Here is a 17,134-nt window from a genome sequence, read left to right as displayed (position 1 = left end):
TAGTATTATATATTATGGTTTTAGTAAATTCATATAGGAATAATTATATTGAATTTTATTAAATTATATATTTTATTAAATTATATTTAATAATAATTATTTTAAATTATATTTTATAGTATTATATATTGTGATTTTAGTAAGTTCATATAAGAATATTTAATATTAAGAATTTTATTAAATTATATATTTTATTAAATTATATTTAATAATAATTATGTTAAAATATGATTAAATTATTTATTATTTATATTAATAATCTTATTAAAATTTAATAACAATAACAATAATTATCTACCTAAAAAATTTTTGCTAAGGACATTCTAGTCATTTTATTTTTTTTTCCTTATGCTATTACAACATCATTCCATTCAACCAAACACAAGAATATTATTACAGTTCTATTTCATTCCATTCAACCAAACAATTGAATTACTCTTGCGCCTCTATTCCATTACACCTCTATTCCATTACAGCGAACCAAACGTGCCCTTAGTGGTGAAGCCACTGGTAAGACCATTCGGGAAATTTTTTATTTAGATAATTTTATAATTTATAAAATTTTAAATCAGTAATAATAAAAATTATACTTTGACCCAAAAAAATGATAAAAATTTTATTTAATCGTTTAAAAATTATAAAAATATAGACTATTAAACTAATAAAAATATATTTTTACTATTGTAAAAATTCCGGCTTCCCAAAAAGCTCAAATGGCGCAGAATAATAAACCAAAAAAATTATGAGCCAACAAAACCCAAAGCTCAAAAATTAAGAACACCCTAAAATCACAAACGGGAGAGACTACCTAACCAGTAAGGGCTTAAAGCCACCGTAAACCATCATCGGAATGTCAGCATTCAACAAGGGAGGCCATTCCGCGATAAAACCCGAAAAGCAGGTACTAGTGTCACGGACTTAGAGCTTTCCCACGCGATCCGTGCGGCCTTAGGCAGTTTCTCTGCTTAAAACGCCTAAGTCAGCCTAACTTGCAAAGAAAAGGATTCAACAGCAAAAACGCCCAAGTCAACTTAACTCACAACAATAAAGGATTCAATAGAATTCCCTTAAGATTTTCGCTAAGAACAGCAGAAGAATGAAGTAAGAACGAGCCTTGAAAGATGAACAAAAGCAAGAACACTTGAGAGAAAAGTTTGAGGGAATACTCTCAAAATTCTTATTAATAACTGAGTGAATTACAATGAGTAAAGAGGTCTCTATTTATAGTTGAGCCTCAAAGTACATCAAAGGCTATAATTATAAGCTGTATACAATTAGAACTCTAAGACATAATTAGAAGCTGTATACAATTAGAACTCTAAGATTAAATAATCATATCTTCTTGGGTCTCTTCCCTTATTTATCAGACTCTTGGGATGGGCTTTTAATCTCTTCAGGAAACGGGCCAGTTTGGTTGGGCCAAATGACCTCCTTCAAATACGATGGATCGCACAAGTTCGTCATGGTTGCGTGTTCCCATGCGCAACCCATGACACTAGAACCACCATGAATCAAAAGGAAAAACAACATAGGTTAGGATCACCATTGAATATGGCTCCCATCCCCAAACTTACAAATCTAGTGCGTAGACATCGCAGCTCCATCACATCTCGTCTAGCGATTCGGAGGATGGCAGAAGGGAACATTAGGGAGGGGGAGAGCGGCAGCCATACCACTCATTGTTTGCTCATTACATGCAGGGGTTACCTTATTTTCCAACATAGTACATGCTTTTAAATGGATACGCATGTCATAGTACATGCTTTTAAATGGATACGCATGTGGCGTAATTTCCCAGTCATAGTATTAGCAGCTTTTTTTTTATTAGAACTTAGGCCGCGGTCCTTCCTTCTGTTAAGTCTTATATTCAACCTCCAGTGTTATATGCTGGGACCGTCCTAGTAAGTCTTCTACTACTTCATTGACGAACTTGATGCAAAAATAAGACAGATAATAAATCAACTATCTTCAATCAAAATCAAGTTTCAACTTTTGGTAAAAAGAAGATGTTCCTTGCTCCTTGAACATCAGACTTGTATGTTCAAATCCGGGAAAACAGAATTATAGTGCTCTCCAAGCCCAAAGGCATGCTTATGGTATGACAACCGGATAGTCCCAGTTGATGAACTGCACCCTCCATCGGATTTGTATTCTATACCCATCTCCACATCAGGAAAAGATCCAGAGTATATCATGATATGTTTTCTCAAACAGTGGGTTAAAGCTCCAAGCTCTAACTGTCCTCCCCATGCAGCAATTGACTCCACTTCTTTACAGTAGTCCTCGAATTTCTCTGCAGGTGATTCGTCTGAATCTCCATCAATGGCATTTTCAGATAGGAAAAACGGGAGGAAATCGGACGCGTGTTTCCTCATATAAGCAGCCGCCATTTCCCGTAGCTCTTGATATGCATAAGGAGAAGAGCCTCCTGACTGAAGGGACAGCTGATCTTCAACAGCTCGGTAGAGGCAGTGTCCGTTTGGCTTTATTTCCTTGATTGTGAATCCTAAAGGTTTGAGTTTTCTCTCAAATTTCTCACCTTCAATCATTCTATCGCTCATGATGCTGCTCTGCTCTTCTTGTATTCGTTGTCCTCTTGCCGCTTCTTGCTCAGCTCTTTTCTCTCGTCTCTTTGCACCTTTGCTGGTCTTTGGGTGACCCTGCTGAGGGGCAACAGACACCCCAGCGATGGCCTTCACCAAGTTGTCCGTATTGCTTTTATCATTTCCATTATGACTGAAGCCTAGTGAAGCAAGCTCTTCAGCATGCTTTTCCTTTAGGTTAGCAGATAGCTGAGAGATCTCTTCTTCCACCTGCTTCTTTTTAGCCTTCTGTTCAGCCTACCCTTCGCTGCTGCCTTTTTCAGTTCAATTTCCTTGTTCTGCAGTTGCGATATCTCTTTCCTGCAGAAGAGGGTGAATAAAACAAGTATTATAGAGAAAGAAAAAGATCATATTTTATTTGAAAAACTAATTCCAACTAAACATGGAATGGGCAAAATCCTAGCAAGAAAACTGCAGTTTTTTGTCCAAAATACATTTGCCAAATCAGGGGATAGTAATATTTATGCACGTATCGGCCTTATTTCATAATAACAACTAAATATACTTTATTATTAAACCATACATTGTGCCAGGATATAAGCCTAATTCTTTTTTTGGCAAAACGATACAAGCCACATTAATTAACTAGATTAAAATATAAAAGAAAAGCATGAAACATCCACATTAATCAACTTCATAAAACCATCGATAGGACTATAGGAATAATTGAAACATAAATTAATGGTGATCGAATTTACCTGTGCCTCGAAAGCATTTCACGAGTTTCATGCTTTAGGGATGTAGAGGGCAATTTTTCTTCACATGGTTTGCCATCTATGTCTTGAACATCTGCCATTTTGAGCACGCCTAAGATCCTGGTAGACAATAACACAGAGGAAATGGTAACCTTGAACTTCAAAATACAAGAAACAATACGAACATCCAGATCACTTTGAACTAATAGTGACATGTAAAGAACATGCTAAAATCAAACAACAGGTTATGTTTGTCTAAGCCACAAGTATGCCGCAAAACAGATTAAATAGTCTTTTATTTACAAAACGAAATTGATTACCTATCTATCTATGAAGACAACCGACATTTTTGCAAACATGAACTTATAGATGCCTTAACATATAACATCTACTTTGATAAACCAAGTTCAAAAAAATGATTAGATACTCAACTTCTTTCCAGGACTCTAAATCCATGCATTTTTCCTAAGATTCTTATAATTGTTTCTATTGATGAAGTTTCACATTTGAGTAAAGAGACAAATTAAACAGAACTCTAAATTCAATTCTCATCTAAAAAGAAAGGATAGCAATTTATTGGTTCAAACATGAACTAAACTGAAATTAAACAGCAACTGGCAATGGAAATCTCTTTTTTTTTTTTCTTTTTTCTTTTTACTTTATAATCAAACAGTAAATTAACGCAAACTCAAATCCCAATCTCATGTAAATCCTACCAATCATCGGTAATAAAAAAAAACCTCAGACTAGAAAATTATATTCAGAATTGGCCAATCGTGTCTAGGAATCGGAGCTTAGTTCTAAAAAAACAAAGCAAAGCAAATAAGACATACAATTAGGATTCCCTTTGATAATTTCTCTTGTTTTCTTCAATTTTCTAGAATAATAAACGAAGTGCAGCGAAAAAGCTAACCTTAGCAGAGAAGAATCCTGCAGAGTTAGCGTAACGAAGAAACCTTTTGATGAAACTGGAAATCTGAAAGAGAAAATTGACAGAGAAAATAGAGAAAGAGAGGAGAAGAATCGACCGAGAGAAATAGGAAGTTAACTGAAATTGTGCTTAACAAATTGGATAACAGTTTCTGGTTACAATAGTGTATTTTTAAGAGAAAGAAAATAACCTTTGGGGAGTTAGTTAGCTCTTCACAGCTCAAGCAGTTAATCTCAAACCACTTCAGTAAAATTCGATTCCACTCGAAATGTTCGAAAAAGATTTTAAATTTTAAATTATTTGAATTAAATTATTCGAGTTAATTTAAATTTTTTTTAATTTTAAATTAAATTAAATTTTTAAATTTAAATAATTTAAATAAACTCAATATAAATTATATAATTTTAAATTTTAAATTTATATTTCTCACTCCTTAAACCTAAATCTTTTTACAATACTCATTTACTCCAAAGCCCAAACCCACCCTATTTCCCCTCAAAAGCCCATCTGCCACTTTTCCAATTTCCCAAAGCGCCATCCCAATTTCCCCAAAAGTCAAGATTCTATGTTCACTTCTCCATTCAAACTTGAAACTCCCGATTCTCAAATACCAAATTTCTTTTTCTTTTTTAAAACCCCTAAATTAAAAAGTAAATCAATTCTTCTCCTCCTTCTTTTTCTTCAAAAACCTTAAATTAAACTCTCTATTCTTCTTCTTATTCGTCAGTTCATTCAAAATTCAGGAAGAAAATTTTAAAGACAAATATTTTTTAAAAATACATAAAAATAAAACACCAAAATTATTTTTTAAATTTAACTCGAACAAATATATTTTATTTAATTCAAATTTCATTTTATTCGCTTGATTTATAAAAATTTTAAATTAAGTTAAGAAGATAAATAAACTCAATTAACTAAAAAATTTTCCATTCAATACCACCGTTTAACTGACATAAAACACTATGCTTTTTCATCGAATCATTCCTTAAATGCACCGTTTACTTCACCTAGTTTTATCTTCTTAATTCCTTAAACCCCGTAACAAATACTGCTCTCCAAAAAGGATCTTTGTCCTCAAGGATCGAAATGAGGAAAAGTGGCCTGTAGTTGCTGCAATGGTATCTTTAGGAAATGTGTTTGCCCATTCTACAAGGAACTCGATGAACCAAAACTCTAATTAGATCCTTAAGCAAGGCCCTATGAACATCCACTAGAGGAAATTGACCTTGGACTGGCGTTGCTCCCACATACTTCTTCAATTGAGATACATGAAAAGTAGAATGAATGCGCGAGCCTGAAGGTAACTACAATTTATAGGCTACTTGTCCCACCTTGTCCATTATAGGAAATGGATCAAAATACTTTACGAGACAACTTCTGATTTTAATCTTGATGTTATAATATTCAACCTTATCATAAACGTAATTAATTTTATTATTATTGTTTTCAATAACCTCGGAATCAATTTCACCATCCATCTAAATTGACACTCATATGTTATTTTTTTAAGATGACTTAAGAGATTTTACAACACAGTGAATTAAGACAATGTCAATTTGATAGTGGGTGACAAACTTTCTTCAGTCATATTATGAATTTATCATAATTTTATGCTACTTAAAATATTTATAGATAAACATTTAGGTGAATATAAAATAACTTATTACGTGATAAACTTAATATATATGTATAACTTGATATCGTATTCAACATTTAACTTAAAATCATTTTAAAGAGAGTCCTTAAAAGTGTATTTATTCTTATCTTCGTTGTTGCATTTAAATCTAAGTTTGAAATAATCTTTCATTTTTATTTGTGATTCTACAACCTACCTGAAGCTGAAATTTTTCTATATAATAGATTCTCTCTCTTCCTAGGGCTTATAAATAAGAGATGATGAAATCTCCTAGTTTACCACAGCCAAGCCTTAGCACATATAAGCTTCCTACACTAAAAGCCCTTCTCCCTAGTCTGCCTATTCACCTTTTCTTTTTCAAGCTTACTTCAGTTAGACCTTCATTTCAGCTTCTTTTGCCACTTATCTCAATTGTTAGTAACTTCTTATAATTCTTCAGACTGAATTTGTGTCCAACAAAATCAATGAGAGCAATGGAAGACATGATATGTGATATTCACTAAGACCTCATGATGTTGCGTGACCCATACCATCAACACGCTTCCTTATGAGCTTGGTGCTAGCCCTATAGTTGATGAGCTGGACCATGACCCTAGTGGGAGAGATGCAGAGTTGGCTTAAAAGGGCTAGGGTATGACCCGGTGTCTCGGTCCCGTTGAGGGGTCCGTTAGCCCTCGGTGAATGGTACTATCTTACCCATAAATTCCATATAAGGACATAGGTTCAAATCCCACCAAGCAGATGTTGACATTTTTTTTAGTGAGTAAAAACGCTCTCACTCCGTAAACCCCTCAATACTCTCTGAAATCTGAGAATAAAACTAAGCACAAACACCTGGACCAATACCGGACCTCTTTAGGGTTTGTTAGCCAGACAACACTTGGCAGACTTCTCCCCAAGTAAATCTGACCTCCTCTCAATAATCTGCAGAAGGGTTGTAATATCCCTCCATGTTGAAAGGGAAATATTGTATAAAGGGCTTTGCTATGTGTTCAGTTCCTTGAATAAAATTGTGTATAAAAATGACACTTAGTAGATATGTAGTATCTTAAATGCTTACTGTTTAATGGATACTGTTTCCATTTCCACGGATATGATAATATAATGATGCATTTAACTTTGTAGGATTCTATATTATCAGAAACAGACATAAATTCCTGGTTTTTTTAAAATCAAATTTAGGTTCACACGGTGGTTCATGGAGCTCTCACTGAAGAATATTTTTAAACTAATATATAGAATAAAGGTTCCCACATCCAAAATGCATGGCTCTTCCTTCTGGGACTCAAATATGTTCCCAATAGAAAACTCACCCACTTACAAAAAGTAATCACATGCATTATTAGTAAACTATTGCACAAGCAACATCAAGCTGATGAAATTTCTTTAGGATATTGCAGGTTTTCAGTGCCTTTTTTTCATTTTTTAAGGTGTTAATTAGTACTAAAAGTGATATCAAATTAGTTGGTTCTTGACTTTTCTGGCATGTCACCTCCATTGAACAAACACTTGGCATGACAGTATCCATTAACAAGTTTAGTTAAAGATTTCTTTATCAAATTGATATCTATATGGACTTATCTGAGAGACAGAAAGGTGATGTTGGAACTTTTTTATGCTTCCATTCTATTCCACCCCATCTAAAACCTTAAAGGATAGAAAACTTATTTTAACATGCTTGGAAGTTCCTAGATGGCATATGGATACTTATATATATATCATTTGTTAATTATTTATTCAGGGTTTTTTTCCAAACGTGTAACCTTTTACTGTACCTACCTCATGGATGATTATACAATGAGCACTTCTTGTAAAGCTAATTACTTTATTCTTTGCAGTAAGATAGCTGAGAATGGGGAATCCTGCCCCCACCAGTGATGAAGGAAGAGTTGTTGTCATTTGCACGTATGACCATTCGTCATTCGCAGGCTTCACTCGAGCATGTCAAAGGGTTGCTATATGTTTAAGAGCAGCAGAGCTATGCATGAAGTGAAGTGAGCCTATGTGTATGCTCACATGTGTGAAGAATCGTTGCAAGTTGTAGTGCACAAAAAAGGACATCACCATTCGCGATCTCATTCGTAATCTTTTCTGCAGAAGGATTCAAAGGGAAGTGATTTTGTGAATCTGGTGTAAATTGACTTGCCAGCCTCAGAATTTTGTTACATTTTGATAGGAATTCGAAAGTATAAATCCCATAAAATCTACCAAAAAGGTTGGAATACATATGGTTTGTAGGCTAAACACGTAGGTCGCCGAATCAAGCTAACATGAATCTTGTTGCTACTTGGGTTTTTTTTTCTTTTTTCTCTTGAACCATCTATTTAAAGAAGTGATTATATCAGAACATGTTTTAAGTTGAGTAATACATAGCAGAAACTTGAATTAGCCAACTTGTTAAGCCAATGGAAACACAGTAGTCCCCCATCCCATAAAGTAGCATCTATAAGTCCCTATAAATACTCTAGCATCGAAGCTTAAGTTCCAACAACCTTAACCTTTGAACCCTTCTTTAATTTCTTTCTTAATTCACCTTCTAAAAGTCCAACCTTCGATTACAATCGGATTCGAATGCTGTGCTTTTAACATTTAAGTGAAATATCTACAGGTAATCAAGGGAGTTTCTCCTGTTACTAACAGTGTTCAATACAGAGAACATTGTGAACCAGGATTTTTCAGCATGGAAAAGGTGACAAGTTTGGCCTCAGAGAAAGGGGTAGTGCTATTCAGCAAGAGCTCATGTTGCATGTGTTATGCGGTCAAAATCCTATTCCAAGAGCTTAGGGTAACCCCTATGGTTCATGAGATAGATCAAGACCCTGAAGGCTGGGAAATGGAGAAAGCACTCAAGAGGTTAGGGTGTAATGGTCCTGTTCCAGCCATCTTCATTGGTGGGAAGCTAGTGGGTTCCACCAATGAAGTTATGTCCCTCCATCTAAGTGGAGGGCTCTTACCTATGCTGAAACCTTATCAGACTTTGTGTTAAATAAAAAAGTAAAACTTCAAAAATATCACATTGTAAGAATAAAATTGGCTCAATACTAGTCTCTCTGGTCATGAGCTGTGATTGTATTACTCTGTATGTAATCATCTATGTTCTATGTGTACCTGTAACAGCTTTGGATTAGCTCGCAAGTCTCTACCATGTAATCACTTCCTATTTCTTAATGAAGTTAACTTAATATAATTTGTGATTGTGAGTGTGTGTGTGTGTGTTTCAATTATGAACCCCATAAAACTTTTTGAATAAACTTTGATGTATGGTTTCTGCAAAAGCAATATGCCATGCAAAAAGTCATCTTTTTTATTTTTTTTTATTGGTCCATCCACCAAATTATACCACCTCAGTGATTGGCTTTTTACATAAATTCCCCCCGCCCCCCTCATGATATATATCAATCCTTCCATAGTCGAATCCTATGAACAATTGACAAGGAGTTACATAAAGTTCTGAATGTATAAAAACCAAACACTAATGGTTGTCCGAAAATAGACAAAAAAGAAAACTCCCAAAATACCAGAAGTTTCTCATTGAGTTCCTCAACTTTGGAAACCCCTATTACATTCCTCCACACATGCAAAAAGAAATTCTGAAAACTTTATCTCATATAAAGAAAGGTATTACATTCCTTTGCCTTTTTATTCTTTAGTTTAGTTTACTTTGATTTTACATCCACTGGTAAAAGATTGGACTCTGATTATATATAGTAAGGGCCATTTTTCTTTACGAGGCAACTTTTTCGAAACAACAAAACTGTAAAGATGGTTTTCACTTCCGAATTTTTTGGACTTAGGCATTAACAAGTAAAAAGTGATATATATATATATATATATATATATTCTTTACCTTTAGCACATTGAATAGCAGAGCTCTATTTAGCTCAAATGAGACAAGATTGCTAATGTCTTGGAAAGAAAAGTTATTTAATTGTAGGGATGAACATAACTCGATTCGATTTTAAAAAAATTAAAAGAAAATTTGAATTTCGAGTTAATTGATTTGAGTTATTCGAGTCAACTGGAATAAGTAATTCGAGTTCGAATCGAGTTTAATTTTACAATTCGAATAACTCAAATAATTCGAATAATAGATTGGTGTAAATACCCCTTTTGTCGTTGTCAATTTTGAAAATGAGTAAATTGGTCTCTCTCAACAAAAATTACAAAAAAAAATCTAAATAATTTTTAAAAATTCTAAAACTTATATTTTAAAAATTATAATAAAATTCTAAAGAATATGTAAAAAGTTAAAATTTTAAAATTTCTAAAACATTAATTTTGGGAACCTAAATAAGTTAATTAATAATGTTTTTTTGCCTTAAAAAGTTTTCAAATATATATGGTTTCAAATTTATGTGCTCCAATATAGAATTAGTTATACAGTAACAAGATTTTAATTTGATATGTTTACTTTTTCTAATTTTAACTCAAACAATTTCACTCGATTCGATTCGACTCGAATTTCACTTTACTCGATTCGATTTGAAAATAAAATTCAAATCGAATTAAAATGATAAAATATGACTTATCAACTCGATTAACTCAAAATCTTTTCACTCATTTCGATCCAACACTCACCTCTACTTTATTGGATGCAATGGAATAATAGTTACAGCATTGGTTCAATTATTTCAGAAATGTATTGTAAACAAATTCTTGACAAGTGTAAACACCCTTCTTTCTAAAGGTGAAAAAGATGGACAAATATACATACCTTTCTTTTTTTGGTATATTTTACAGGGAGGGCCTATAACCATAGGCTTTGAATTGTGACCTTTTTGAAGTGTTAATAATGGTGGATTTGGATGGACGATTGGGTGTGGTGTGGTGCATTTAGCTTACTTTTTGTCTTACGCTACAGTATCGCTACAGTATCTAATCTCACCGCCACTGCTATTTTTACACTAACCATAGGTAAACGCACCGTCCATCCAAACTCACCCTAAGAGAACTTGATGATTGTTGTTTTATATTGTCCCCCTTACACATACACATATATATATTAACCATGAAGGCTATAAGATCAGGACAATATCAGCTCAAAGTCCCTCAGTCATTGAAATTAGGGTGTTTAAATAGTTGATTTGAGCTATCATTAATTAAATTAATCGGAAATTTAAAATGTTTAATCGTTAATTGAATTATACTTTTCATGAAAATAATTAATTGAATTTAGTTCTATCAACTATGCTGTCAATAGTGTCTTCAACAGATTCCTCCATTGTAAATGGAAACAAAGCATTGGGAACGCATCAACTTTCTAATACTCCACCTTGTTAATCATGCCGTGTGGGGGACTCTCAAACCTTTCCACTGTTTTTGAATCTTTTTTTCTACATCGTTAGATATGTTGTACCAGCTTATAAGCCCAACTTTGAAACTGGTTACCCTCCAAAAGAAACAAATCTAATCTTATACAGCCCAATCCCTTAGTTTGCTCGGTTGTCTATTAGAGAGCTTGTCTTCTACATAATATTTTCAGAATCGGATTAGTGGTCGAACCAGTTAGATCACTAATAATCAATTCGATTAGTTTGATTGTCGGTCCGATTTTAATTAAATAATTTATTAAAAATTATAAATTACAAAACACGTCTAATTATCACTTCAATCAATTTTTATCTCATTTCAATTGGTTCATACAAGTTCACGGGTCAACATGTTTTTTCCCTTACTCTGGATTGGTGTTCTCGATCGGTTGTGATCTTGTCATTCCAACCTACTAATTTGATCTAGTTTCAACAACCTTGTTTCTAAGACGGATTAGCAAATTTGTTAAAAAGCTTGGAGTAACTAGTGACTAGACAAAGCAACATGCAAACATGACTAGACGACCAACCAATGAATGGTAAGATCTTCTTTTTCAATATCTACACTCTCAACTTTACTATACTAGCTTAAGCTTTCTTGTTTCTTTACTCTGATTACACATTTTATTAACTAAGTATTAGGATACGTTTTGGAACACGTGTACGATGCCCCTTAACCCATGTTCATCTTGTTCTAACTTTGAACTTCCAAATCTAGTCCATTTACCTCAAAAGTTGCCTTCAAGCCTAATTTTACATTGAGAATAAATTAAGCAGTCAATCAATCTTTTAGCAACTGAAAGTATTGTCTCCAAGTGGAGAGTTTTGTCTCCCGTACTCTGTCGAGAGCTAGCATACAAAGAGTGGCAGCCCAGTTGACTTGGTTCACAGAGCGGAGAGTACCTCAATTGGTGGACCTACAAGATTCAATGGGAAAGATATCAGTATCGGGTGTGTGTAGTAATTATAGAATTCATTTGGGCATGCAGGGACTCAAACTACTAATTTGAGGCATATATGTCATTTACTTGCAATCATGGTACCACTTGAGCTATGTTGTCTTATGGTAGAGTACAAAAGACAGAACTCTCGTCAAGAAACACTAACTTTAACAATACCAATCGATTGTCCAATAAATAACATTTTAAAAACTTCTTCTAAAAAAGTTAACCCTTCAATAATGCCATACTCGAGTTTGACTCTCAACCAATGATGGACATCTCCACTTCACCCTCTTTGATCTGCCCACCCACTTTCACTTGCCTTGGTGGGGTTACAACTACCAATAGCATCATGGTTGTCACAGTCACCATCTTCTGCATTATATTTCTCTCTTTTGTCTTAGCTTTACAGGAATGACCAAGCTGTACTAATGGACCAAACATTTCAATTACTACATATATAAGGAAAAAGCTATATGTATATAATTGGCTGCACAGCCCATTTGTTTTGCTATAAAAATATGTTTTTTTCTAATAAACGAAATTTTAAGAAGTTGAATGAATTTTGAAGTTTTCAGGTCTTCAGGCAAAATAACTAACAGTAACGGCCACCTCTTTTTCTCTAAGGATAGTTATCGCCCTTAATTATAGAAGAAGCCAATTGTTAAATGCCACGTGTAAAGTTAGGTTAAATTAGTCATTCCGAGAAATCTCTGAGTCCACATGGCAAACAGAGAATGGAAAAATTTTGAGCTTTAACATATTGTCTCCTAAGGATAAAAAAAGGTTCCTTCTTTTTAAAAACAATTATTTTGGTTGATTAAATTCAAAATTTAAGAGATAAATTTGAGCTAATTTTAAAATAGATTAATTTTTTTTATTTTTAAAATTTAAATCCGAAATATTACTTAAAAAAAAAGATAATGATTTAAAGAAGGGGGTAATAGTATAAGTTTGGGGATTGGATCCACCCTGCTATCTTATATCGATTTTCGACATCTTATCACAGATTTTGGGGAAATTAATTAAAATGAATTTTATTTTTTAATTTACCAAAGAAAGGAACGGAAACTTCTACTTCTCACCCTTCTTTTTCTCGATCAAACACCGACAGTGTGGCCAGAAAAAGTCTTTTGCTCGATTCGATTCTATCTGTATCTCGCCGATCTTTCATCAATGGCTTCTTGCTCAGGTTTTTTTTTTTTCCTATTTCCTTTCTTGATTACTTTTTTTTTTCTATTTTTATGTATTATTTCCGATTAATTTCCTTGATTCTATCATATTTTTTGGTGAGTGAGAAAAATTGAAAAAATAAAAATAAAGCGGAAACAATTAGATAGGAAAAAAAAAAAAAAGGAAAAGTGATGTTAGTCGTGATTTCAGTTTTCTGAATTGATAAAACGAAAATGAAAAGGAAATCTTACCCGAATTAATTTCTATTAGGTTTTAATTACTCTTTTCTTGTTAGCTAATTAGATATTTAATAGAAGCCTTGTTGTTGATTTCGATTTTCTTCTCCAATCAGAAGATAGCAGAATATTTAGATTTTATTAATATTTTTGTTCTCTTTTTGAGGTTGAGTTCTGCATTTTTGTTAAAGGAACATTGGTTGAGAGATACTGACCGGGAACCTTGTCAGTTATCAGAACATATGAAGTGCTCACTCTGTTTGAGACGTTGTCTTGAAGTTGTTTCACTTGCACTCTTACTAAACAAACTTCGCCGAGGATTAATTGAGGTTAGTTTAATATTTTGTAATTTGAATTAGATTTATGCATAACTCCACTTGAGTACGAGAGCAATCTTAGAAAAAAAGGTAACAACAAGTTCTGCATTTTCCGCTTTCTAGTTGATACCATTGATAACGTATAATTCTTTGTGCGTTTACCTAGGTAAACTAGGATAGGTAATTTAGCTGATTATGAAATATTGCAAGTTTAAATTTTAAGCGATGTGACGGGGGAATTATTGTGCAGGTGGGTGAAGGGAGACTGAATTCTGAGACTAAAACTGTTTGTTTGCTATCACATTCGACCTGTGTGCTGGAAAATAGAGAACAAAGACTACTATGGCTGAGGGCAAGGAGCTTATTGAGCTTAAGTTCCGCATTTATGATGGAACAGATATAGCACATAGTACTTACGCATCCTCTATGACTGTTGCAACCCTTAAACAAAAGATTGTTGCTGAGTGGCCACAAGGTTATTAATATGCTTCTGCTTACATATTTCCTCCTCTTAACTTATTCCTTTCCGAAATCTACATAATTGGATTAAACATCATTGGTGCTCAGTTTCATTGTCTTTGTTTATATTTCTTTCTATCTTTCATCTGATCACTTTTGAACTAAGCATGTTTGAGGATCACTTGCTCCCTACTTTAGCGAGTTTCTTTTCTCTGTTTCCTGTTGCTGGCATTATCATTGATTAGTCTCAGTATAGTGATAACATTGCTTCATGGTATGTTTAAAAACAAATTATTGTAATAGCTTATATTCATTTGAATGAAAATAGTTTAGCCACAGTGTTCATGCATGTGAACAGAATTGGCCTTTATTTTCATTTGATGATGCCGGTCTGCTTGAAGAAAAGGTGTGATGTTGGCCATGTCTACAAACTCATATATGGGGCATGTCCGTAAGGAGCAAATTTGAATCTAAAATGTCTTTGATGATGCTGCTCCCGTGCAACAGCTGTCTGAGTTAATGGATTCTTTTGTGTATTTTCAGACAAAACCGTCATACCAAAGTCAATAAATGATTTGAAGCTCATACATGCTGGTAGAGTTCTGGAAAACAACAAATCACTCGCTGATTCCAGGATAACCTTTGGTGACCTTCCTGTTGGTGTTATCACCATGCACGTGGTGGTGCAGCCCACTATAGCAAAAAATAAAACAGGTTTGTTAAGTTCACTTTCTTATAAAAGAAAAATGTTTGGGAGAATGTATCTCATGAAATCTCGTTGGTATTTAAGATTACCGAGAATCAAAAGATTTATATTTTCTTCATAACATGTAGTCTATAGCACATATATTGGTCATTTAAACACCCCCCCCCGAATCCCTTTATTGTTACATATTTCTCAAGGAAAATAAATAAACAAAAGGGGAACAAAATGAAGAATCTCTTTAATTTATCTACTTTAAGTAAGGAATCTATAAAAAAGCAATCCCTTTAATAAACCTCATGAAGTAGTTGTGAGGCTACTGGAGAAGCAAGAAACTGAGTTAGGCTGAAGTTTTGTTTTCTTGCCCACCTAAGTAACAAGGCCCCAAAGGCTTATTTTGCCTTTTGCCTTTTTCCCTCACCACATCTATGTTGTCGTTTTTTTTCCTAAAGGGGAGTGGAGGTTAAAGGATTCTAACTTTGAATTGTCTTTAAGGATGCATTATTGATCTTAATCTTTTAGTTGCTGTGTTCATAATTGAAAATTGAAAACAATTCCTGGTTAATATAAACTTTTATCATCATCAGTTTGTCATCAATGGAATTTCATCTAACCATGTTGAATACTTTTTGCATTCTAATTAAATTCCTTTGTTCCATTATCAAAATTTGATAAGAAAAAAAGTCATTAGTTCTAAACTTCCTCTAATTTCACTTGGTTTTGCCCTTTTGTTTTGGTGCTCTGCATGCAGAAAAGAGCAAGGAGGATATGCAGAAGCTGAATTCATGCCGGTGTGTTATCCTTTAATTAATCCATAGACATGTTTCCCACTAGTTTTTCAACTTATCATCTGTATAGTGGCTGCTTTGTTACTGTGATTACTCAGGTTACGGAGTTCTGTAACCATCCTCTTATCAGTAAAATTAGGCTATTCAGAAGTACATTTTGTAAAAGCTACGATTGTACAGATGAATCAAATGCATTTTCAGACAGAGACAGATAGAGATGGTCATGTCAAGGTTTGAGCAAATTACCTTTTGGCATTTTTTATGTATCCATAACTAATTGCTCCATTATTGAGTAGCTAGCATGTTAAGGTTTAGAATTTTAGAAGTGATGGACTGGTTAATCATGCAATCAGCCTAGTATATATTAATTGAGCAAGTCGGGTTATCGGATCAATTCGGGCTTTACAAATTTTGGGTGTTTGGGTTGTTTAAAATTTGGGTTATTTTGATTTTTTTTCTAGTCATTCAGGTATGAGACTTGGATTTTTCTGGTCAAGTTATTATAAGTTTAGATCATTTTAAATTTTGATCATTTTCTTATTCGAATTATTTCAGGTTTTGATAATTTTTAATTCGAGTCATCTTTAAATTTAGGTTGTTGATTTTTTATAATAGCATTGAATTAGGTCATATTTGAATTCAAGAATTCGGATTAATTGAGTTAAATTTTTAGATTTAAGTTAGAATTGTGATGTAGGTGTCATTACCTCCTTCTATATGACAAAATTGAATCGGATTTGGATACGGAAAACTTGAGTTTAGTTTTCAAATTCAACAGACTTGACATGTCGGGTCGGTTGTTGTTAGCACATAAATCCCCGTCATTAATGTTGATGTCGGACCTACTATTGAGTATGAGTCACGAGTTGCACATTAGAATTATGTGAGATTTGTCCTTTTTTAAACTCAAAACTTTCTAGCATGAAGAATGCCATTGATACGACTGATCGACCTAAGCCTTATCCAATATTAACTTTTCTCAAATTGATCAGTCAACATACTTCACAGCAATTTCTCGTGATCAATCGTGAAATTCGTTGTGCGAATCTTATCATAAACCATTCATTGAATCTGGCTTTCATTAATTTATTAGGCTTAAATATATAAATTGGTACTTAAATTTGACACTATTTTTTATTTAATATGGTATTTATATTTGACAAAAGTTATATAGTTTGATATATAAAGATATCAATGTTAATTTTTAGTGTTTAATTTAAATTTTAGAGTGATTTGATGAAAATTTATCATATTCATGATCAGATTGTATTAATACCGTTATTTTTAATATCAAAATATATAACATTTGTCAAAAATAAGTATCAAATTGAACCAATAAATAA

At 33.3% G+C, this 17,134-nt stretch overlaps 2 protein-coding genes and 1 pseudogene across 5 annotated transcripts; 2 read left to right on the top strand and 1 right to left on the bottom strand.

Moving 5' to 3' along the window:
- Positions 1-1,934: 1,934 nt before the first annotated feature.
- LOC105762652 (OVARIAN TUMOR DOMAIN-containing deubiquitinating enzyme 5-like) lies at positions 1,935-4,388 on the bottom strand (annotated as a pseudogene).
- A 3,919-nt stretch (positions 4,389-8,307) lies between these two features.
- On the top strand, positions 8,308-9,052 carry LOC105762651 (glutaredoxin-C13). Its single transcript, XM_012580464.2, has one exon. It carries the CDS (start codon positions 8,546-8,548, stop codon positions 8,849-8,851), a length of 306 nt encoding a protein of 101 aa, XP_012435918.1. The 5' UTR covers positions 8,308-8,545; the 3' UTR covers positions 8,852-9,052.
- A 3,995-nt stretch (positions 9,053-13,047) lies between these two features.
- Positions 13,048-15,995, top strand: LOC105762650 (membrane-anchored ubiquitin-fold protein 3). 4 transcript variants are annotated; one of them, XM_012580462.2, is made up of 5 exons: positions 13,048-13,307; positions 13,755-13,853; positions 14,092-14,316; positions 14,844-15,014; positions 15,755-15,995. In XM_012580462.2, exons 3-5 carry the CDS (start codon positions 14,184-14,186, stop codon positions 15,808-15,810), a joined length of 360 nt encoding a protein of 119 aa, XP_012435916.1. In that variant the 5' UTR covers positions 13,048-13,307; positions 13,755-13,853; positions 14,092-14,183; the 3' UTR covers positions 15,811-15,995. The 4 variants fall into 4 exon arrangements, with proteins under 4 accessions (XP_012435916.1, XP_012435914.1, XP_012435915.1 ...); XM_012580460.2 differs by having other exon boundaries at positions 13,716-13,853; XM_012580461.2 differs by having other exon boundaries at positions 13,691-13,853.
- Positions 15,996-17,134: the final 1,139 nt, after the last annotated feature.

The sequence above is a fragment of the Gossypium raimondii genome, chromosome 12 (assembly GCF_025698545.1).
Source record: "Gossypium raimondii isolate GPD5lz chromosome 12, ASM2569854v1, whole genome shotgun sequence".
NCBI classification, from domain to species: domain Eukaryota; kingdom Viridiplantae; phylum Streptophyta; class Magnoliopsida; order Malvales; family Malvaceae; genus Gossypium; species Gossypium raimondii.
Note: the sequence above shows the minus strand (reverse complement) of the source record. Positions and strands in the feature narration are given on the sequence as shown.

Excerpts from the sequence above, each read along its gene's own strand:
- LOC105762651 (XM_012580464.2), top strand. The coding sequence starts at position 8,546 with ATGGAAAAGGTGACAAGTTTGGCCTCAGAGAAAGGGGTAGTGCTATTC.
- LOC105762650 (XM_012580462.2), top strand. The coding sequence starts at position 14,184 with ATGGCTGAGGGCAAGGAGCTTATTGAGCTTAAGTTCCGCATTTATGAT. Across the intron at positions 14,317-14,843 it reads TGTTGCTGAGTGGCCACAAG|ACAAAACCGTCATACCAAAG; the intron begins GTTATTAATATG and ends GTGTATTTTCAG. Across the intron at positions 15,015-15,754 it reads TATAGCAAAAAATAAAACAG|AAAAGAGCAAGGAGGATATG; the intron begins GTTTGTTAAGTT and ends CTCTGCATGCAG.